Source organism: Dipodomys merriami, unplaced genomic scaffold (genome assembly GCF_024711535.1).
Source record: "Dipodomys merriami isolate MVZ:Mamm:240054 unplaced genomic scaffold, mDipMer1.0.p SCAF_6, whole genome shotgun sequence".
NCBI lineage: Eukaryota > Metazoa > Chordata > Mammalia > Rodentia > Heteromyidae > Dipodomys > Dipodomys merriami.
This window is the reverse complement of record NW_027206179.1, coordinates 2,014,500-2,037,565: the sequence shown is the minus strand read 5'-3', so window position 1 is coordinate 2,037,565 and position 23,066 is coordinate 2,014,500. Positions and strand designations below refer to the sequence as shown.

The 23,066-nt window shown below is 47.2% G+C and overlaps 1 protein-coding gene across 2 annotated transcripts; it reads right to left on the bottom strand.

Annotated features, from left to right (window-relative positions):
- Positions 1–12,989: 12,989 nt before the first annotated feature.
- Positions 12,990–22,526, bottom strand: LOC138813841 (zinc finger protein 266-like). Of its 2 annotated transcripts, none has more exons than XM_070002335.1 (7): positions 22,206–22,526; positions 21,303–21,454; positions 20,508–20,587; positions 19,587–19,713; positions 17,700–17,780; positions 16,800–16,882; positions 12,990–15,306 (listed from the first exon to the last, which is right to left on the bottom strand). In XM_070002335.1, the coding sequence occupies exons 2-7, from the start codon at positions 21,325–21,327 to the stop codon at positions 13,447–13,449; spliced, it is 2,256 nt and encodes a 751-aa protein (XP_069858436.1). In that variant the 5' UTR covers positions 21,328–21,454; positions 22,206–22,526; the 3' UTR covers positions 12,990–13,446. The 2 variants fall into 2 exon arrangements, with proteins under 2 accessions (XP_069858436.1, XP_069858437.1); XM_070002336.1 differs by having other exon boundaries at positions 22,215–22,526.
- Positions 22,527–23,066: the final 540 nt, after the last annotated feature.

The following is a 23,066-nucleotide window of genomic DNA, read 5'->3' as shown; positions in this document are numbered from 1 at the left end:
CATGGATCAACTAGTAGAGCGCCTGCCTGGCAAGTTCAAGGCCATAAGGGACAGTGCCCAAGGGATTCTATAATGGACAAAAAGTGAGGCTTTCGCTTTTCCCTCCTTGCTTCTGTAGATTCCTCTAGACATCTGGGGAACTTTATTCTGGGGGGCGGGGAGGGGAAAGGAGTATGGACTCAGACGTGGGTTCGAGCGCTCACAGATGCCTGCAGTGAGACTTTGACCAAGTTACACACTTACTGTCCCACTATTTTCCCTTTCAAGCTTAAAAGAAAAAGCACTCCAAACCTCTTAAGCCCCCTCACCTCATGAAAGTATCCATCCAGCCCTGCCCTGGGCTCAAGGGACAGGCCCTCTGTGCCACACCCTCAAAGACGTCACAAAGAGGCCCCGCCCCACGCAACTCAGAATCTGAAATGTGTACCAACCACCCCATGAGTACCCACCACCCCTCTGCCCTCCTGGGCTGCAGCTGCTGCTACCTGCCTTTCTGGCTCCCTCGAAGTCTTGCGGAGTTTGGCCCAGGAGAGCCCAACTAGGTCCGGCCAACAGAAGACACAGATGGCAGGATGAGGCCTGAATCCCGTGCCCCACTTCATTCCCGGTGGCAGGTTTGGGGTGTCCGTGTCCCACAGGTGAGTATGGAAGGACAGTCGGAGTGCACAGGCAGGGTCTTTTCTGAATCCTCAATCATTTTCAAATGATGCCCCAAAATCTAGCTGTGTGTGTGTGTGTGTGTGTGTGTGTGTGTGTGTGTGTGTGTGTGTGTGTACTGGGACTTGAACTGAGGGCCTAAGCGCTGTCCCTTAGCTTTGTCTGCTCAAAGCTGGTACTCTACCACTTGAGCCACAGCTCTGCTTCTGGCTTTTGGGCGGTCAATTGGAGAGAACAGTCTCACAGAATTTCTCACCTGGGCTGACTCTGAACTGGGATCCTCACATCTCAGCCTCCTGAGTAGCTAGAATTACAGGTGTGAGCCACTAGCATCTGGCTCAATTACACTTAAACACATTCTTCTGATTAAGTTGAACCATTTTATGAAATTGTTTGAAAAGTGACCTTGTGCCCTTCCAGCACTACCCTGCCCTGGTTAACACTGTATAAACCATGTTAGTAGAATCATAGTACAAACACATTTTGAGTATTGTACAATTCGGTGGATTTGTATAAAAGATCAAATTGAGTCAAATCTAGTTAATAGCTACCTCTTGCCTTACAGATTGGATGTTATTACCTATACTAACATTTATAGTATAATGCAAGCAAGCATTAGTGACCAACTACACTGAAGTTTAAGAAAGCAGTCTTCATAAATGAATCTAATCCCAAAGATTTTGAATCTTCAATAATTTCAACATCTCAAATGACCTAAAAAGTATTGGGGTCTAATGTCTTTTGTGGCAAATACTTCTAGTATTTTCCTAAGGAATTTGACAAGTGTTATTGGGGTGAACTAAAGCTCCTGAATGCATAGGAACAGCCCAGTACCCTACACACACTTTTCATTTGGTGAACTCTGGGCCTTGGGTTTATCAGACAGGAGCTCTATCACTTCAGCCATGTTCTCAGCCCCTTTTGCATTTCTTTTTTAATATGGTCTTGCATTTATACAAGAGGATCACAGGCCTGCTTAGGATAATAGGTGTGCAACACTGTACTCCACTTTTTACTGATTGTGAAGAGGGTAGGCCTCAAACTATGAACCTCAATCTCAGCCACCTGAGTATTGTTTTGTTGTTTTGCCAGTCCTAGGTCTTGAACACAGAGCCTTGGACACTGTCTCTGAGTTTTTGTGCTCAAGGTTAGTACTCTACCAACTGAGCCACAGCTCCACTTCTGGCTTTTTGTGGTTAAATGGGGATAACAGTGTCACAGACTCAGATCTCAGCCTCCTGGGGAGCTAGGATTCAGGGGTGCGCCACTGGCACCTGGCTCATGGGAGATGGCGCACCGGAAAGGCTTCTCTCCGGTGTGCGTCCTCAGGTGCTCGCTGAGACGGGAGGACCTGACCAAGGCTTTCCCGCACTCCCCGCACGCGTACAGCTTCTCCCCGCTGTGGATGTGGAAGGAAGTGATCCTGGAGGCAGGAGGGAGGCTTTCCGGAAGCACTTCCGGGGCGGCCGCCTCCCAGCGGCGGCGGCTGCAGCAGCTCCGCGCATGCGCGGCCGCCCTCCCGGCCTCCCTCGGGTCTCTCTCCAGCGTGGGTCCCGGCGTGCTGACGCAGGCACGCGGACACGGTCCGCACTCGGGACACGTGAAGGGTTTCTCACCCGCGTGCGTTTTCCGATGCTGAGTCAGCTGACAGGACCTGGGGAAGGCTTGCCCGCAGTCGGCGCATGCGTGGTGGCTGCCGGGGCTCTGCGCGGCGGGAGGGGGGGGGGGACGGGGGGGGGGGGGGTGTCAGAGGAAATGTCCCCTGGACTCTGTGCTCCCGGGGGCGACCTGGGGCCTGTGTGCACACTGAAAGATCAAACCGTCTCTAGGAAGTCCCCTCCACTGCTGATAGTCTGGGAGAAGAAAGAGTTCCTCAAAAATGCATATAGATCATGACATACTATAATTATATATTATTATATACACGTATGTTACATAATTATTCACATATTTGTATTATTTCAAGCCAGGCGCTGGTGGCTCACACCTGTACTCGGGAAACTGAGATCTGAGGATCACGGTTCAAAGCCAGCCCAGGCAACAAAGTCCCTAAGACTCAGCTCCAATCAACTACGCAGAAAAAGCCAGAAGTGGTGCTGTGGCTCAACTGATAGACTGCTAGCCTTGAGCACAGAGAGGCTCAAAACAGGCCCCAGGACCAGCAAAATTCATTTTTTAAAAGATTTTTTTTTTTCGGGCTGGGAAGGTGGCTCAGTGGTAGAGCACTTGCCTTGCATGCCTGAGGCCCTGGGTTCCATTCCTCAGCACCACATAAGCAAAAAGAAAAAAGCCGGAAGTGGCACTGTGGCTCAAGTGGTAGAGTGCTCGCCTTGAGCTGAAGAGCTGAGGGACAGCGCCCAGACCCAGAGTTCAGGCCCCACGACCGGACCCCCTCCCCCCCCCAAAAAAAAAGATTTTTTTTTCAAAACCCATTAATAGATTCCTTGCATCTGAAGATAAATGTAATAATTCTCTCCAATTTTTTTTGCTATTTTATACATACAGTTCCTGTTGTTTCTTTATTGTATTTTAGAGATGGGTCTCACTGTGTTGCCCAAGCTGGCCTCAGATTCTTCAGCTCAAGCAGTCTGCCAGCCTCAGCTATCTTCCCAAGCAGCTGGGACTACAGGCATGAGTCACAACATGAGGTTTGTAGACTTCCTTAAAGTGAAATGAAGTGATCCTTCCACCAGAATATTCTGCTGTGCACCCTAATCATCAACAGATTATACAGATCTTTTCCTGGCATAAACTGGTTGCACAAGGGGTTTCCACCAGCATATATTATGCATCCCAATCTACCTCCACCCACCACTCTCTTACCAATTCCCTCTTCTTAAAACAATGGCAACAGGTTTCACTGTTCTGTTTTCATACATGTAGACAAACAATGTTAACCCTCCTCACCCTCATCCATCTTTGCCCCACCTTCCACTGGAACCTCCCCCCCAACATAGGCTGTTTGTGTCCTATAATTTGCTCAGAATGACCGTCTCTGTTATTTTCTCTTTCCCTGTACCATTTCTCTAATTTGATGAAGACCTTTTTCACACTCTCTAGATCTGGGAATGTGTAGTTGTGAAAACTTCGGAAGAACAGGTTTCAAGCTACATTTGAGGCATCTCCAACATCACCATACCCCTAGTTTCCCTCTGGGGCCATTGCTCCCTCTCAAGTTCATGCACCTTCCCTCAGATCTGTCTGGCTCTCCTTATTTACTATCACAGAATTAATCTTCTCAGAATGTGAAAAATAAGAAAATATCCCTTTTCTTAATCTTACTGTGTGGATCTCACTGGAGGTTTCCCCTCAAAGAATCCTGCAGAAGTGCTGAGCCTTTGGTTTCAGTCCCACTTCCCATTCTGTAATCAAAAAGATAAGGAAATTTAAGGATTTAGAGACAGAAATGGCAAAGGAGGGCTGGGAAGGTGGCTCAGTGGTAGAGTGCTTGCCTTGCATGCCTGAGGCCCTGGGTTCGATTCCTCAGCACCACATAAACAAAAACAAAAAAGCCGGAAGTGGCTCTGTGGCTCCAGTGGTAGAGTGCTAGCCTTGAGCTGAAGAGCTGAGGGACAGCGCCCAGGCCCAGAGTTCAGGCCCCACGACCGGACCCAAAAAAAAAAAAAAAAAAAAAGAAATGGCAAAGGAAATGAGGTGAAAAAGACAAGGATAATGTATAATTATTTTCAAATTAAAGTTTTTAAAAAGATTTGATCACTTACTGTGTCAAAAAAGGCAATGATTGTCGGGCTCTAGTGATTTATGCCTGTAATCCTATCTACTAGGAGGCTGAGATCTGAGGATCAAAGGTCAAAGCCAGCCCACGCCGGAACCACCAAAAAGCTAGATGTGGAGCTGTGGCTCAAGTGGTAAAGTATAGCCTTGAGCACAAAAGCTCAGGGACAGCACCCAGGCCCTGAGTTCAAGCCCCAGGACCAGCACACACACATACACACACACACACACACACACACACACACACACAAACACACACACACACACACATAGTTTCCTCATTCCACTCATGGAACACTGAGCTTCTTACCAGGGTCATACATGAACACTCACATGGGAGAAGTCCTCCCTCCACTGGCTTTGACTCATCTTGTTCCAATCAAGAGATCAGGTTGGGTTTGAGGAGCTGACATCCTGTGTATGAGCAAAGACACCTCCATTAAAGAGGTTCATGGCAGAGGTAATGAACCTTTCCAAGACAGGAACTAGCATTTCCAGTGAAATTATTCCCAAAAAGCCCCAAAATGCAAATATATCCCCTCTGCCTGTACCCTCTAAAGGTCAATTGTCTCTGACCCCTAATGTCCATATTTAAGTTCACATTTACAACGTAAAAGCAGGGAGCAGGGGTAAGACAAAACATGGGGTTTTTTTAAACTTTTCCTTTCCTTTTGGGAGCTAGGAATGGTACCCAGCACCCTGCACATACTAGCAGGAGATTCATCTGGCAAGCTGGTTTAGCACCAATGACAGGGGCCCAAGAATAGGATTTCTGACTGAGTCTGTCAGAACGCACATTTCAAACACAGTCCTGAACAACATTTGGAGAGCCACCACTGGAGATGAAGCCTCCAAAGGCAGAGTTCTACCTCTGCTGTTTCTCACTGCATTTGTAGGGGAAGCTGCTGAGATTATAGCACAGTAAGAATGGAGCCTAATCTGTTTCCTACAAGGCCACAAGGAATGCTGGCTGCCTTACCCATTGTGGCTAGATGCCTGTAGTTCTCCAGCATTACCTCCCTATACAGGCTTCTCTGAGCTGAGTCCAGCAGCATCCACTCATCCTGGGTGAAGTCCACAGCCACATCCTAAAGGTCAACCAGGTCTTAAACCATCACACACACACTGATTTGCGCCAAGTAACATCACCAGTGTTTGCTGGAGGAGGAGGACATGATGCACATGTCTGCACAGGTCTCTAAGGCCTCCTGGTCTACCCCAGAGTTCAGCAGTGCTCAGTGCTCCTGTCTATCCATACCCACTCAGTGTCTAGCTCCTCCAGTCCTGAAGTCTCAGCCTTTCCTACATGTGATCTTGTCTCAACACAGCCAGACTCAGTGTTTGACTCATTTTCCTCCATCACACTACAGATGCCTGATTAACACTGAGAAATGAGTAAATATTACAACCACAGGACTCTCATCTCCCTTACCATCTTTCAGAGCACTCAACAAAGGAAGAACCCAACCATATGGCACATAAGGGAAGATTTAACAAGTGAATACAAATCACTGGGAGATTATTTTTTGCAGTCCTGGGGCTTGAACTCAAGGCCTGGGCACTGTCCCCAAGCTGCTGTGGCTCAAGGCACTTGAGCCACAGCACCACTTCCAGCTTTTTCTGTTTATGTGGTACTGAGGAATCAAACCCAGGGCTTCATGCATGCTAGGTAAGCACTCTACCACCAGGACACATACCCAGCCCTCACTGGGAGATTTTAAGGTAATCTATGTCCTGGGAAAACCCAATGAGGAATACAGTCATTGGATGAGCCTCTGTTTGCTTTAAGAAACTCTGGAAGCTAGGAGCCAGATTCCACACTTGGAATCCCAGATACTCAGGAGGCTGAGACATGAAGATCTCTTGAACCCTTGAGACTAACCTGGAAAAAGTTACTGAGACTCCATCTCAGGAGAAAAAGAAAAAAAAAGTTCCAGAGTCAATTCCAAGCAGAAGGAAATCCAAGATTTCACCCCAGGATACATGTTCCACATACCTGGTCACCATTGGTCAGACAGCCAGCCATCTTCCTTTCTGCTTGAAGGTACACCAGATCCCACCAAAGAAAGACCTCATGGAAAACAAGAAGGTATGAAAAGTCATTCATATGCCTGGAAGCCACTCCATGCTAGTTCAAAATTCCCTTGCATCACTCAAGAAAGCCCCTATCTACACCAAGATGCCAGAGTCATGACATGACCAAGTGAAAGAGAGACGGTGAGCCCTGTTGTCCATGAGAAAAGGGTAATCATTTTGTCAGACATAGGAAAGTCATGTACTGAGAAATGTGATCATTTGCATGGTGATGAAACTCATGACAGAGGATCTACAGCCCCGCTTCGAAACACATACAAAAGAGCTAAGAATGAAGGGCACCTTCTAATTTGACTACTCAGGCACAGGCCACTGGACTCCATGCTGTGCAGGGGTAAACTGAAAACAGACAATCTATGAAGTTAACAATGTGGGGGTGCATACTTATAATCCTGGCTACTTAGAAGGCACAAGCAAGAAAGATCATGAGTGTGATGCCAGCCAGCACAAGGTCAGCAAGACGTGATTGTCAAAACAGTAAAATCAAAAGGGCTGGGAAATGGCTCAAGTAGTAGATCATTTGCCTAGCATGTGGGAGTCTCTGGGTTTTATCCCCAGCCTTGAGAAAGGAAAAAAGGCCACTGATTGGACTTAGGTGAACAGATCAAGGCCTTCCAGGCTGCGAGGCAGATGATGGCAAAATATGTCCAAACACTCCTTTTGTTGATTCCAAGGTCCTTTCAGGACACTGGGAGTTCCATGTAGAGGGCAACTGCCATTCCTTTTCATACAAGGGATAGCAGTCTATCATCAAACAATTAACCAAACATCACACACACTATCTTTGCAGATGACCCAGGTTTTACAAAGCCTCTGAAAAGGGCTGGGAAGGTGGCTCAGTGGTAGAGCACTTGCCTTGCATGCATGAGGCCCTGGGTTCAATTCCTTAGCACCACATAAGCAAAAAAAGAAAAAAGCCGGAAGTGGCGCTATGGCTCAAGTGGTAGAGCACTAGCCTTGAGCTGAATAGCTGAGGGACAGCGCCCAAGCCCAGAGTTCAGGCCCCATGACCGGACCCAAAAAGCCTCTGAAAACTAATATTAGGAGTATTGATTGCCACTTACTGAGCACCAACCTCTAGCTATCAGAAGTTGAGTTTTGTGAATGAGCAGCGTTATAAGGTTGCTTTATAGTAGACACCATTATCCCAATTGAATACTGGGGGAAAAAAATGATTCAAAGAACATTAATCATTGGTTCAATGTCACCCAGTTAAGTCAATGAGACAGCTGGGTGCCAGTGGCTCACGCCTGTCATCCTAGCTACTCAGGAAGCTGTGGATCAAGGATCAAAGCTAGGCTGGGTAAGAAAGTCGGTGGGCCTCTTATCTCGAATTAACCATCAAAAAGCCAGAAGCAGAACTATGGTTCAAATGGTAGTGCACCAGCCTTGAATGAAAAGAAAAGGCGGGGGGACAGCGCCCAGGCCCAGAGTTCAAGCTCCAGGGCCAGCACAACATAATTATAATAACTAGACGCGCAAAGAGAACGCGACTTCCTGGAGAAACGATTACGGGCGAGGAGGAAGAGCTCCGCGGGACCTCCCCGCCGGAGCCCCGAGGGGGCGCCCTCAGGACCAGCCCCCAACTCACAGCGGTCGCCCTCCCCCAACTAAGGGCAAAACCAACATGGCGGTGCGCGCAGACGACGTCGGAAGTGTCCGTCGCGTATACTGACATCACTTCCGCTCCCCACCAACCGCCCGGTGAAAAAGAGGCCGACTGACCAGCCAGACTGTCGAGGGCGGGAACTCAGAGCGTTCAAACCTGCAATTGCAGAACACCACTGTAGATGGCATTGGTTAAACCGTGTTCGGGATTCTTTGTAAGGCTGCCGTCGTTAAGGGATTTTTGCAGTAGAGGCGAGAGATACAGTAATGAGCAATTCGAAATTTGTGGGCAGGGATCCGCCCATGAAATCTATACAAGGGGGCAGGAGTACTGTCCCCTAACATGTCTTCACCCTCAGCTCCCGTGGGCTCCTGATCTCACCTTTCCTGGCACCTAGATTTTTCTCTGTTCAGGAGTAGCCAGCCAGAGCTTCCCTGCACTCAAAGCACTGCACGTTGCAGAAATCAGAATAAGCAATACCTGTACGTCTGTCCAACAGAAACTAGGTGACAATAACCATGTTGTCTTAATACACTGATTTTGAGCCAAATTAGAAAGCTACATGTAAAATGTCTGTGTATGTATATAAGCGGGGATTGAACCCAGGACTTGCTTGCTAGGCAAGCATCCTACCACTTGGCAGCAGACCTATACCCCCAGCCCTTTTTACTTTTGTTTTGGTTTTTTGCCAGTCCTGGGGCATGAACTCAAGGCCTGAGCACTGTCCCTGAGCCTCTTTGTGCTCAAAGCTAGCACTCTACCACTTGAGCCACAGCACCACTTATGCCTTATTAGTTTATTGGAGTTAAGTCTCATGGGGACTTTTCTGCCCAGGCTGGCTTCGAACTGCAATCCTAATCTCAGCCTCCTGAGCAGCTAGGATTACAAGTGTGAGCCACCAATGCCTGACTCCAACATAATTGGGTAGCCTATTCTGTTTTGGAGTTTGGGTTTGTGTGTGTGTGTGGGGGGGGGGGGGTGATGCTGGAATTTGAACTCAGGGCCTGGCTGTTATTAAGCTGCTGTGCTCAAGGCTAGTGCTTTACCACTTGAGCCATAGCTGCACTTCCTACTTTTACTTTATGAAATACAGTCTTGCTAATTTTGACTGGACTGGCCTGTCCTCAAATTTACAATCGCTGGGGCTGGGAAGGTGGCTCCATGGTAGAGTGTTTGCCTTGCATTCATTGAGGTCCTGGGCTCGATTCCTCAGCACCACATTGTTAGGTTTTTAAAAAGAGGTTGCTGAGTAAGAACAGCACCACCCACATGGTATTCAGGTAAGGGGTAGGTTTATTCAGTAGACCTGCTGGGACCAGGCCAGGTTGGCACTCCACGCCGCTGGGAAAGACCTGAGAAAGAGAGAGCTGGGAAAAGAGGTGGGAAAGAGAGAGAGCTGGGAAAAAGAGCTAAGAGAGCTGGGAAAGAGCTGAGAAGGAAAGAGCAGAGAAAGAGCGTCTAGGCCTGGGCTAGGCCTTATCTAGGGTATGGGCGGAGAAAGGTGTAGTCACATCAAATTCAGCTGTGACCTCAGCAGATGCAGATGTGACCTCTTCCAGGTGTGCCAGTTACCTATGTAACGCAGGTACTGGGTGGAGACTTTGCTGCGAGGAGGGTGGAGTCTGCTCGTCATCCAGGATTAGACCTTACGCACATAAGCAGAAAAAAGGAAGTGGCACTAGTGGCACGTTAGCCTTGAGCTGAAGAGCTGAGGGCCAATGCCCAGGCCCAGAATTCAGGCCCCACGACTGACCCCCCCACAAAAAAAAAAAAATTCACAATCACCCTGCCTCCACTCCCAAGCAGCTAGGACTTGAGGCGTGAGAGGCCATGTTTGGCAAATTATTGCCTGCCTTTATACAAAACAATTCTATTAAGTAGACATTTCATAATTTTCCTTTTTTTCTGTTTAACTGGGGCGGGGGAGGTAGGAGAAGGGGTCTCCACCTACAGATGTTCCAATTCTAGCTTCTGCGTATCTTTGACAGCTGTCTTGATCATGCATTTTGTTGAAAAGGTTCAAATTCAGCCAAAATGCCAACTGGTGGAGAGGTAAAGAGGATGAAAAGATGTTATACACACATATATAAACATGGAATAGGCAGCATAATGTAACCCACCAGACAAGGTTTGAAAAAGGAGGAAGGGAGGAGATAAGGGAGGAATGGTAACATAATGAATGTATCCAAAGTATACTATAGTACACATGTATGAAATTCATGCTGACTCAAAAATATTAAAAGGTATATGTCACCAATTTAATGTATGTACACATTTTAGATATTAACTTATAAATATATATTTATAAATATATAGACTAGGACCAACTAAACATTGATGAAGAAAAAGATACAAAACAGAAAGATAAGCCAGGTACTGGTGGTTCATGCCTGTAATCCTAGCTACTCAGGAGGCTGAGATCTGAGGCTCACAATTCAAAGCCAGCCTGGGCAGGAAAGTCCATGAGATTCTTTTTTTTGGGGGGGGGGGGTCCGGTCGTGGGGCCTGAACTCTGGGCCTGGGCGCTGTCCCTCAGCTCTTCAGCTCAAGGCGAGCACTCTACCACTTGAGCCACAGCGCCACTTCCGGCTTTTTATGTGGTGCTGAGGAATCGAACCCAGGGCCTCAGGCATGCAAGGCAAGCGCTCTACCACTGAGCCACCTTCCCAGCCCCTCCATGAGATTCTTATCTCTAATTAACCACCAGAAATCCAAAAGTGGCGCTGTGGCACAAGTGGTAGGGCACTTGCCTTGAGCTGAAGAGTTTACGGACAGTGCCAGGCCCAGAGTTAAAGACCATGACCCAAAAAAGGAAGAAAAAAAAAGGTATCCTGTTTGTGGATTGGAATGATTAATATTATAAAAATGACCCTACTCCCCAAATTGATTTAGGGATCTATCTAATGGCATCCTTTCCATTCCAATGATAGTTTTTTTAATCCTAAAATTCAAACAAAACCATGAGGCTCCAAAAAGCAAAAGAAAACAGGTCTTGAGCAAGATCTATCTACATGAGAGCATCAAATTTTCCAAATTCAAATAATATCACAAAGCTACAATAATTGTAACAGTGATGTACTGGAATCCAGGTAGTAGATCAATAACATACAACAGAAAGCTCACCAACAACCATTTTTGACAAACATCCAAGTACAGAGAAGATCCCTTGTTAATAAATGGTAATGACAAAACTAGTTATCCACGTACAGAAGAATACAATTGGACCACTATCTCCATGAGGCAATAAGATCATAAATGGTTAGAGAACACAGGGAAAGTATCATGACACAGGCTTTCGCCCTTTTTTTGGAGTTTACCTAAAGGAGAGTCAACAGAAGCAAAAAGAATCACATAGGAAAACAAACTGATAGCCAGGCACCAGTGACTCACACCTGTAATCCTAGCTAAGAAAGCTGAGATCTGAGGATCGTGCTTCAAAGCAGGAAAGTCCCTGTGAGACTATTAGCTCCAATTAACCACTCAAAATCCAGAAGTGGTGCCATGGCTCCAAGTGGTGGAGTGCTAGCCTTGAGAAAAAAGAGCTCAGGGACAGTTCCCAGGCTGAGTTCAAGCCCCACAACTGACAAAAATACAACAAAAAAGGGGCTGGGAAGGTGGCTCAGTGGTAGAGCACTTGCCTTGCATTCCTGAGGCCCTGGGTTCGATTCCTCAGCACCACATAAGCAAAAAGAAAAAAGCCAGAAGTGGCTCTGTGGCTCAAGTAGTAGAGTGCTAGCCTTAAGCTGAAGAGCTGAGGGACAGCGCCCAGGCCCAGAGTTCAGGACCCACGACCGGACCCAAAAAAAAAAAAAAAATAACATGAAAACACACATACATGAAATGGGCAACAGGTGGAAGAAAATATTGGTAAACCATACATATAATTATGGGTTACATCATATACATGAATTATATAAATATGGAATATTTATCCTTAAAGGAGTTGGGAACACCAGAGATGAACCCAGAGGACATCATGCTAGGCAAAACAAGCCAGACACAACCAAAAATACTATGCTACATGATTGTTCTTAAATCTGGAATTTAAAAGACAAATCTTAGCCAGGCACCAGTGGCTCACACCTGTAATTCTAGGTACTGAGGAGGCAGTGATCTGAGGATAGTGGCTCAAAGCCAGTCTGGGTAGGAAAGTCTGAGAGACTATTCAATGAATCACCCAAAAAAAGTGAGGCTGTGGCTCAAGTGGTAGAGTGCTAGCCATGAGTGAAAAAGAGACAGTACCTAGATTCTGAGTTCAAAGCCCCAGTACTGACAAAAAATAAAGTCAATCTCACCAAATGAAATATATAATTGGGGGGCTGGGAATGTGGCTTAGTGGTAGAGTGCTTGCCTAGCATGTATGAAGCCCTGGGTTCAATTCCTCAGTACCACATACACAGAAAAAGCTTGAAGTGATGCTGTGCTAGCCTTGAGAAAAAGAAGCTCAGGGACAATGCCCAGGCCCTGAGTTCAAGCCCCAGGACTGGCCAAAAAGAAAAAATTGTGTGTGTTGGGGTGGGTAGGATGAGGTCAGTCAATAACAACATCCTGTATATCTGAATCTGCTAAGACAGTGGAAAGTATTTCACAACCCCAAAACTAATGGGCCACCATATCACATATAAGATACTTCAATTATCCTGACTGTAGTAATCATTTCAGGATGGTGTGTGTGTGTACAATTCATTCTACATCAGATAGTATACCCTAAATAATTTCAGTTCAATTATCATGGATAATTATCCTGACTAGTACCACATCAGATTGTACCCTCTATAATTTTAGTTTTCAGTCACGCCTTGGTAAAGATGAAAGAAAAACTAAAGAGAATAAGAAATTACATTTTCAAACTGGTCACAAATACATATTTTCAAAACATTTCAAATATTGAAAGTGCAGGTAATCAAAATACATTTATAAAGCCATCAGTGAAGACATGTCTCTGTCAGCTTAAAGGACTCAGGATTTCTTTCACTTTCTCTCAGTGAGAATCCTCACCTGTTTATTAAGGAATGATGTTGAAACTGGAAAATAAAAAAGTGACTTCCCACATTTCATCCTTTCATAAGGACTTTCTCAGTCAACCATCAAAGAACTATGCAGAACTACACCTTGGCCATTCTCTATCAGTAGCTTTCTCTTCAATGGAAGATGTCATGTGTTTCTTCAGCTCCCAAGAAACAGGTAGGGCTTTCCATTCCTGACATGGCACAGCTAAAAGATGTGTGCTTGTCGCATGGACTGTGAACAGACTCAGCTTTTCCACACTCCTCCAGGTCCTGGGACAGGCAGAGAACAGGTTCTCCTGGGGACCCTGCAGTGATGGGGGCCTGAGGATACTGCAGAATGGCTTACACTGACAAGCTCTCTGGCCACTGTGAATCAGAATGCATTGTCAGGGCAAAAGGACTTCCTAAAGCCGTGTCCTCATTCTTTCCACCCAAAGGGCTCCCCTCCAGCGTGGTTACGCATCCTGCCAGAGGGGAAGCAGCACCCCGAGCTGGCCCCAAATCCTCACCTGGCTGACATCTCTCTGCACTGTGAGTCCGCACATGTTTACTGAGGTGAGAGTAAACAGCAAAGGCCCTGCCACAGTCCTTGCACGCGTAGGGCTTCTCCCCCGTGTGCGTGCGCATGTGGATGTGCAGGTAGGGGGAGCACGTGAAGGCTTTCCCACACGTGCTACACTCAAAGGGCTTCTCTCCCGTGTGGATCCTCAGATGGGCAATCAGATAGGATGACGACGCAAAGGCCTTCCCACACTGGTCACACTCGTAGGGCTTCTCTCCCGTGTGGCTTCTTATGTGTTCCATGAGACCGGAGGAGGTGGTGAAGGCCTTCCCACACTCTTGACACGTGTAGGGCTTCTCTCCCGTGTGGGTTCGTGTGTGTTTTGTGAGGCCTGAGCGCACTGTGAAGGCTTTCCCACACTGCTCACATTTATGAGGCTTTTCCCCGGTGTGAATTCTCACGTGCTTACTCAGGTGTGAGGAGACCGTGAAGGCTTTCCCGCATTCTTTACACACGTAAGGTTTCTCCCCAGTGTGAGTCCGGATGTGGTTGTGGAGGTAGGAGGTACATGCAAACGCTTTCCCGCACACATGGCACTCGAAGGGGTTCTCTCCCGTGTGAGTGCGCAAGTGCTTCGTGAGACTCGTGCGCTCCGTGAAGGCCTTGCCACACTCCTTGCACGAGTAGGGCTTCTCGCCGGTGTGTGTGCGCATGTGGATGCGCAGGTAGGAGGAACACGTGAAGGCTTTCCCACACACCTTGCACTCAAAAGGCTTCTCTCCCGTGTGGGTCCGCAGGTGGGTGATGAGGGTGGAGGAGGAAGCAAAGGCCTTCCCACAGTGGTCGCATTCAAAGGGCCGCTCTCCTGTGTGACTTTTCATGTGTTTAATGAGGCCCGAGGTGGAGGTGAAGGCCTTCCCGCACTCCTTGCACTCGTAAGGCTTCTCTCCGGTGTGGGTAGGCAGGTGTTTGCTCAGGCCAGAGCGCCCTGTAAAGGCTTTGCCGCAGTCCTTACATTTGTAGGGTTTTGATCCGGTGTGAACACGGAAGTGATCGTTGAGGCAGGAGGAACTCCGAAAGCACTTCCCACAAACTTGACATTCAAAGGGCTTCTCTTCAGTGTGGGTTTTTAAGTGCTGAGTTAGTGGGTAACACCGAGAAAATGCCTTCCCACATTCCTTACACTGGTAGGGCTTCTCCCCTGTGTGGATTCGCATGTGGATATTAAGGTTGGCAGCGTACTTAAAACTTTTCCCACACTCCTTACATTCGTAGCGTTGCTTCCCGGGGTGTGCCTGAGCACTTGCAGTGTGGCTCATGGGCGGGGCAAAGGCCCCAGGCTGCTCTCCCCACTGGAAGGGCCCATCGTCACTGCCAGCTCTCCCAGGTGGCTGAAGGTATAACCGGCCAACCAAGGCAGGCCCAAAGGCACCACATCCGAGGGATCTGGCTTGCACACTTGGTGCCTGGTAAGCATCACCGGAAGTCAGACTCGAGTCTTTTCCACATGGACTGAATGCCGGGAGTTGGTGTGCACCCATTTCCTGATGCAGAGTAGGAAAGTCTTGTCCACACTGGCTGCAGTCATCAGTGGCCCCTCCATTTTGAGGACTACCATGCGTCAGGGGACCCAGGTGTTCTCTGATGAGTTCCTCATGAGGCTTCAAGTCACAGAGCTCCTTTCTGTCCTGGCTATGGGCCTGTCCATGAAAAATGAACAGTGAGTAAAACATGTGATGATGGTGATGAGGGTGGTGATGGTGATGATAATGGTACTCACTCATTCTACTCCAGGAGAATTTCTTGTGGGTCCTTCAAGTATGATAATCAGCATGGCCCGGGGTTGGCCCAGCCTGCTGGAGGGGGTGGGCCATCAAGAGGCTGACGTCATTGACCCACAGGGCGAAAGGGGGTGGGCCTGCTGCTGGAGGGGATGAGGTGTCACGCCCCACATGAGCTGCCTATTGGAAGTGATTAGACAGTAGGCAGCTTGGGGGAGAGCATGAATGGCGGTTAGAAACTATTAGTGGGGGAAGGGCACAGCCTATATATAGGCTACATGTTCCAAGCAATGGGGAAGTAGTCTCATTGGAGAGGAGTGGAGTAGAGAGTACAGGGGGAGTAGAGTAGAGTGGAGTGAAAGAGAGGTAGGAGGAGGTGAGACAGCAGAAGGGGAAAGCCTGTAGGAGCAGAGCAGGGCAGGCCAGTAGAGGTCAGCCTGGAGAGGTCATTCAGGGCTTCCTCCAGAGATCATTTGGGGCCTTCCTCTAAAGAGGCAGGTATAACCACCTCTCTGTGAGAGGCACCTCCCAGAGCAGAGCCGGGCAGGCCTGTGGAAAGTGGAGAGGCCTGCAGAGAAGGAAGAAGGGAGGAAAGGCAAAAGCCTTCTCCTTTGGAGGTCTGAGGTTTACAGACCGACTAATTGGTGGTTTGCAGACCGGTTAGGCTGCCCATTGGAGGCTTGGAAGTTTGGTGGTTGAGGCCGCTCTTGGTTCTGAGTATCTAGCCGAGAACAAGATAGTCAAGGGCCCCCTTTCTGGTGTAAATCGTGTAAATAAATGTTATCTTTAACCGTAGCTTGATGGATTGTCTCACTCTTTACAGGTCATAATTCAAGCATGCCCTATTTTTTTTGCCAGTCCTGGGGCCTGAACTCAGTGCCTGAGCACTGTCCCCGAGCTGCTTTTGCTCAAGGCTAGCACTCTACCACTTGAGCCACAGCACCACTTTCGGCTTTGCTGTTTATATGATACTGAGGAATTGAACTCAGGGCTTCATGCATGCTAGACAAGCACTCTACCACTAAGCCACATTTCCAGCCTGAAATTGTTTTAAGAAGGGAGAAAAGAATGAGGGGGATTAATGGGAGGGGGAGGGGTTGTTCAGGGTTCATCATACACATGCATAGAAATGTCACAATGAAACCCCCTTATACCATTAATGTATGGGAGGGAGGGAGGGAGGGAGGAAGGGAGGGAGGGAGGAAGGAAGGAAGGACTCCACAAAACTCATTATCTAGTTTTAAGGTGGGAACATGTCCTTGAAGAACTCAATTCCCCTGCAGATTTGGGGCATCTCTCCAGAGATCCCATTCCCACACTCTCCAGACTCTCTCTCTCTCTCTCTTGCACTGACATCATGGAAGACCCAAGCCCCCCTGAATTTGGAAAACAAGAAACAAGCCTTGTCTTACCAGCTGTATCTCTGCTAACATTTTTAACCAAAAAGTATCCCGCTGAACTGCTGTCTCTTTGGTGTTAAGTCTCATTGCCCATTCTGAAGTGGAAACAGAGAAATATACAGTTGCTTACAGAGGAAAGAGATGAGAAAAGTTAGGAATGATAGAGCTCATTTGTACTTGTTTTCCTATTCAACACAATAAATTACAAAATTACAAAAATAAAATGATGATAGCTTTTGAGTAGTCTAGTTATAGCTTCAAATTTTAGGGGCGGGGGAGGTAGCCCTGTGTGAGCATGTCCAAAGCCCTGAGTTCAATCTCTAGAATAATAATAATAATGATAATAATAATGTCACAATCATAAGAACACAGTCAAAATCTAGAAATCTAAATGATGCCTTGTATTTTCTGAAATCAAATGTCATAGTGATCAGAAACTATTAGGTAAAAGAAACAGGGAAAAATAATTAGAAAATTATTAGGAAAAAGAACATATATGTGAACTATTAACTCAAAAGTGAAGCCTGGTTGAGACTAAGAAAATTCTGGACAGCTGCAAAAGTACTACAGTGTTAGTGTTGATGACATCCCCAAACTTCTGAGTCCAACAGCTCCAGCTAACTCAAAGGCTATATTCCCTCAGCGTAGAACACATGCCTGGCATGCTCACACCCTATTCTCAGAATCACAAAATACATATTACACATATGTGCATACATATGTATACACATACATATGCACTCCACTATACACACATCCAAGGTATACAGTATAATATATATACACACATACGTGTAAACATGCATGTGTGTGAACTGTATGTACATATATGTATTTTAGATTTTTTAATTCCTCATGCTCCAAAGGTTCTTAACTTCACATTGACTGCAGATGCCTTTCACAAACACTTACCTTGGAGAACACTTCTCTCTGCTGTCCTTAACTCTTCTGCCTCTAAACAGGAGATCAGGCTGGGCTTGACAAGCTGATATCCTGAATATTAGAAAGACATAGTCATGGAAGTAGCTCACACAGGACATGACAAACTCCCATGATTCAGAAATGATTATCTCTTTATTGTTCCTTTTTTCATTCATTAGTTTTCAATTTTGGAAACTACACTTTTTTTTCAGTCCTGGGGCTTGAACTCTGGGCCTGGATACTGTCCCTCAGCTCTTCAGCTCAAGGCTAATGCTCTACCACTTGGGCCACAGCACCACTTCCTATTTTCTGGTCGTTTATTAGAGATAAAGAGTCTCACAGACTTTCCTGCCCAGGCTGGCTTTGAACCGTGATCCGCAGATCTCAGCTTCCTGAGTAGCTAGGATTACAGGCATGAGCCACTGGCACCTGGCTTGGAAATTATACTTCTAATGACAGCCCTAAAGTGACTGCTTAAGTCCTCAATATGAAATATCCCTTCAGCGGAGAATCAGTAGCTGACTGCCATCCTTGCTGTGGCTCAGGTTGAGAGTGTTAGCCTTGAGCAAAAAAGCTCAAGAACAGTTTCAAGCCCCAGGACCAGCACACATGCACAGAGAAAAAGAAACGTCCCTTCATATATGTGTAAAGGCACCAACTTCTGATCTCCAATACCAATGTGATGGTTATGTAGACATTCACAAAGTATTATGGTTCTTTTTCTTTTAATTATTTGTCTTTTAGTTTTTGTTTTTTCATATACACTCTCACTATGTAGCACAGGCTGGACTAAAACTAATGATCACTCTGCTTTGGTAATCATTAAATACTGTAGGCCCAGTGGATTCAAGTGTAAGGATTATTAAAACACAGATGAAGCCAGGCACCTATGGCTCATATCTATAATCCTAGCAACTCAATAGACTAAGATCATAGTTCAAAGCCAACTAGGGCAGACAAAACTAAAATTTCTTATCTGCAATTAACCAGGAAAAAAACAGAAGTGAAGGTATAGCTCAAATGATAGAGCACCAGCCATGAAAGGAAGGCCAAACAAGAGCTTGAGGCTATGAATTCAAGCCCCAGTAGCAGCATTAAAAAAAACTAAAAACAATAACCGGGCGCTGGTGGCTCACGCCTGTAATCCTAGCTACTCAGGAGTCTGAGATCTGAGGATCATGGTTCAAAGCCAGCCTGGGCATGAAACGCTATGAGACTCCTATTGCCAATAAACCACTAGAAAACGGAAGTGGTGCTGTGGCTCAAGTGGCAGAGTGCTCACCTTGAGCTGAAGAGCACATGGGCAGCGCCCAAGCCCATTGTTCAAGCTCCACGACCGACAAAAAAAAAAAAAAAATTTTTAAATTAAAAACAAGAAAAAGACAGATAGGGCCCAACTGAAGATTTTCTGATTCAGTATGTCATAAGAGGAAAATGAGAGGTACCATTTTGAGAGACTAAGAGGGATACAGTTAACCCCAAGACCATACCATGAGAACCACAAGCTTGGGCAGAGTCTAGGCCTCACATTTTCCATAACACAGTAAATAGGTGAGGGCGCGCGTGTGTGTGTGTGTGTGTGTGTGTGTGTGTGTGTGTGTGTGTGATTTTTAATTGGTCGTGGGACTTGGGTGCTGTCTCTCAGCTCTTCAGCTCAAAGCTAATGCTCCATCACTTGAGCCACAGCACCACTTCCAGTTTTCTAGTGGTTTATTGGGGATAATGGTCTCGCAGACTTTCCTGCTTGGGCTGGCTTTGAACCGTGATCCTCAGATCTCAGCCTCCTGAGTAGTTAGGATTACAGGCGTGAGCCACCAGCACCTGGCTGGTGATATACTTTTGTTTCCTAAGAGGCTACAGGAATGCTGGCAGCCTTACCTACTGTGGCCAGGTGCCCATAGTTTTCCAGCATCACCTCCCAGTACAGGCTTCTCTGAGTTGAGTCCAGGAGCATCCACTCGTCCTGGGTGAAGTCCACAGCCACATCCTCAAAGGTTACCAGGTCCTAAACCATCACACACACACACACACACACACACACAAACTGGTTTAAGTCAAGTAACAACTCCATCAAATTTCATTAGACAGCCAAGTACTAGCACTTACACCTGTCATCCTAGCTACTCAGGAGACTGAGATCTGAAGTGGTAGATGCTAGCCTTAAGCAAAAATGTTCAAGGACAGCACCAAGGCCCTGAGGTCAAGCCCAGAACAGTCATACCCACACACACAAAAAGTTCATTACAGAATGAACACAAGGATCTCAATCCCTAGAGAGAGTGGAGAGTCCTCCCACTCTCCACCATAGGGTTCACTGGCCCTCAGGATAATTTGGTACCTACATTCATTGCTTCATGTTCTCCACTCTTTAATGAACTACATGAACAATGAACACCCATGACCAGACACTCTTCCTCCTTTTATGTCTCTCTATGTAAATACACTTGATAAGGGTGGTGAGGGAATGAAGGCTTCCCAAAAAAAAAGGGAAACATTCATCCACCTTATCACCTGTCAGAACAGCCAGAAAATCAGAGATGTAGAGTCTGTGCTGTGGGAATGAAGATTCATTGAGGAATTACTGAAATGCTGGGATGATTTTCAAAGTAAGGCTCCACCAATACAAGAGGGTCCACTAACTGGGGAAATACACCTGAGAACTCAGATCTGAAGTATGCCTTTGTTTCCTTCCAGAAGCCCTTAGAGACAAGTCAGCCTAGGTGGAAATGTGACTTCCTGGTAGATGCAAACATGCCATTCTGGCAGATAGCATTCATTCATTCATTCATTCATTCATACCTGATAACAATTTGTCAGCTGGTTAGCCACTGCCCTTTTGGCCTCTTCATGAAAGGAGACTGGACTTCTAGAAAATAGACCTAGGATGGAGGAAAAAAAGAAGGTGGCAAGAAGCCCCAGAACTAAAACATAAAATCCTCACATTCATATGCATGGCTATTATTACAGCCTAGCTGGAAACCATGGTATAAACCAGCACACTCAGGAAAACACATACACACTACTGCCCCTATCCCTAAGCCACTCAGGAAAACACATACACACTACTGCCCCTATCCCTAAGCAGTCAGCCTTGTCCATAGGCAGAGAAACCTTGGGAAGCTTTGCTACATAGGTGGAGTATAAGCATCTCTTGTACAGATGAAATGAGAAGTAAAAACCCCGAGAAGTATGACTTTATTTGCCCACTGTGATAAAAAAAAAAAGGGGGGGGGGGAGAAGGGGACAGGCGCTGGCAGCTCACGCTTGTTATCCTAGCTATTCAGGAGGCTAAAATCTGAAGGCCGAGGTTCAAAGCCAGCCTGGGCAGGAAAGTCACTGGAACTCTTATCTCCAATAAACCACCAGAAAACTGGAAGTGGCACTGTGGCTCATGTGGCAGAGCACTTGCCTTGAGCTAAAGAGCTGAGAGACAGCACCCAGGCCCAGAGTTCAAGTCCCATGACCGACAAAAAAAAAAATCCTGTGGTTACCTTAGCACCTTAGTCCTCTGTGGCCCATTTTAGCACCTCAAAATAACCCTCAGCTCAGCTCAGACCACTAGCATCCCTTCTGTGTGGGAAGGATAGCACTTACCAGGGGACACAAGGAGGGTTTCCATGCTGGAAGGCTGATGCAGAAATGCACCTTGATGCTCTCTCTTCTGTGACTCCAAGGACCACCAGGCCGCCTATGAATCCAGGAGGGCAGTGGCAAGCTGCTCCTCTTTGTAAGGTCATTTGCATTCCCTGCAAAAGATTCACCATTCGGTAAGAAGCACTAGTACCAATCCTCAACACCAGAATTACCTCCATCTTCTTCATAAGATGTATGTGAAAGCCACTAGAAATGACCACTTGGTAACACATGTAGTTCCACTAGGAGCCTTTACTCCTATGTATATGTGATTGTGCCTATATATATAATATACATGTGTATATATTATATATATTAAGTCGGGCGCCGGTGGCTCACACCTGTAATCCTAGCTACTCAGTAGGCTGAGATCTGAGGATAGAAGTTTGAAGTCAGCCTGGGCAGGAAAAGTCCGTGGGACACTAATCTCCAATGCCCAGCAAAAAGCAGGAAGTGGGGTTAGGGCTCAAGTGGTAGAGAGCCATCCTTGAGCAAAAAGGCTAAGGGACAGCACTCAGGCCCTGAGTTCAAGTCCCAGGGCTAGCACAAAATAATAATGTCAACTGTAAGCACTGTGCACACCTTTGGTCCTCAGCTCTACCCAGCCCTGAACTCCTCCCAGCCCTGGAGTTCCTGCATACAGCTGGCCCCTCCCTCTCTCCACTCAGACCCGCCTGAGCTCCCACCTACCTTACTTCCGACCCCCTGACCCTGCTGCTACTTAGATAGTGGAGGCGGCCATGTGCTCCCTATCTGGGGGAAGCATGGCTCCTCTAATAAACCTTGTAATAATCTTTCTCCTGGGCCTGCCTGCCTGCCTCTGCGTGGTCCCCTGCGATGGATCCTTTCAACAATAATTATTACCGGACGCACAAGTTGGACCCGACTTGGTGGAGAAACGGTTATTGGCGAGGTCAGGAGGAACAAGGGCTCCGGACGAGCTCTCCGCAGAGCTCCGTGGGCAGCGCCGGGCGCCCGGGTGGAAGGACGCAGCCCCGCCGGAGTCCACGGAGCTGCAGTCAGGGAAGACGTTCCTACTTCCCGGCTGGCGGGGGGTCACGACAGCGGAGAATTCTGAAGAGGCGACAACCGAGTTTCCGCGGACCCCGAAGGGGGAGTCTTCAGGTCCGAACTGACAGCGGACGCCTCCCACGGGCCCGCCGCGCCCCCCCACACCCCCGCCCAAACACACTAAGGGCAAAACTAACATGGCGGCGCGCGAACGGCGCCGACTTCCGGCGCGGTTGTGACGTCACCCCTCTCCCGGGCCCAACGGCCAGGTTCACGCGAGACTTTGCTATAAACCAGAGAAACAGGTTTGTGGGAGCCTGGCTCGGTGACGCTTTGCCAGGCTGTCAAGCGCCGGCCCTGACTCAAACCCCCACCTAACCACGTTAGCTGTTTGTCACTGCTGCCCACACTAGGAATAATTTAATGGAACTTTTTGCAGTAGAGAAACAGCAATGTGTAATTAAGAATTTGTGGGCAAAGATCGGTGCATGGGCAATTACTAAGGCAGAGGACGAATGGCTCAGATAAGCTGTGCTAAATGATTCTTGCTGAAGCAGATCAAAGTGACTTAGGGAGCCCGTCAGACACAGAGGGGCTGGGGTGTTGCTTAGCATTTGTCTTACCATGTGCAAGGGCATGGGTTTGATCAAAACCTTTTTTTTCTTTTTACTTTGTGCCAATCAATAAATGGGGCTTATATTCCAAGGCCCTGTG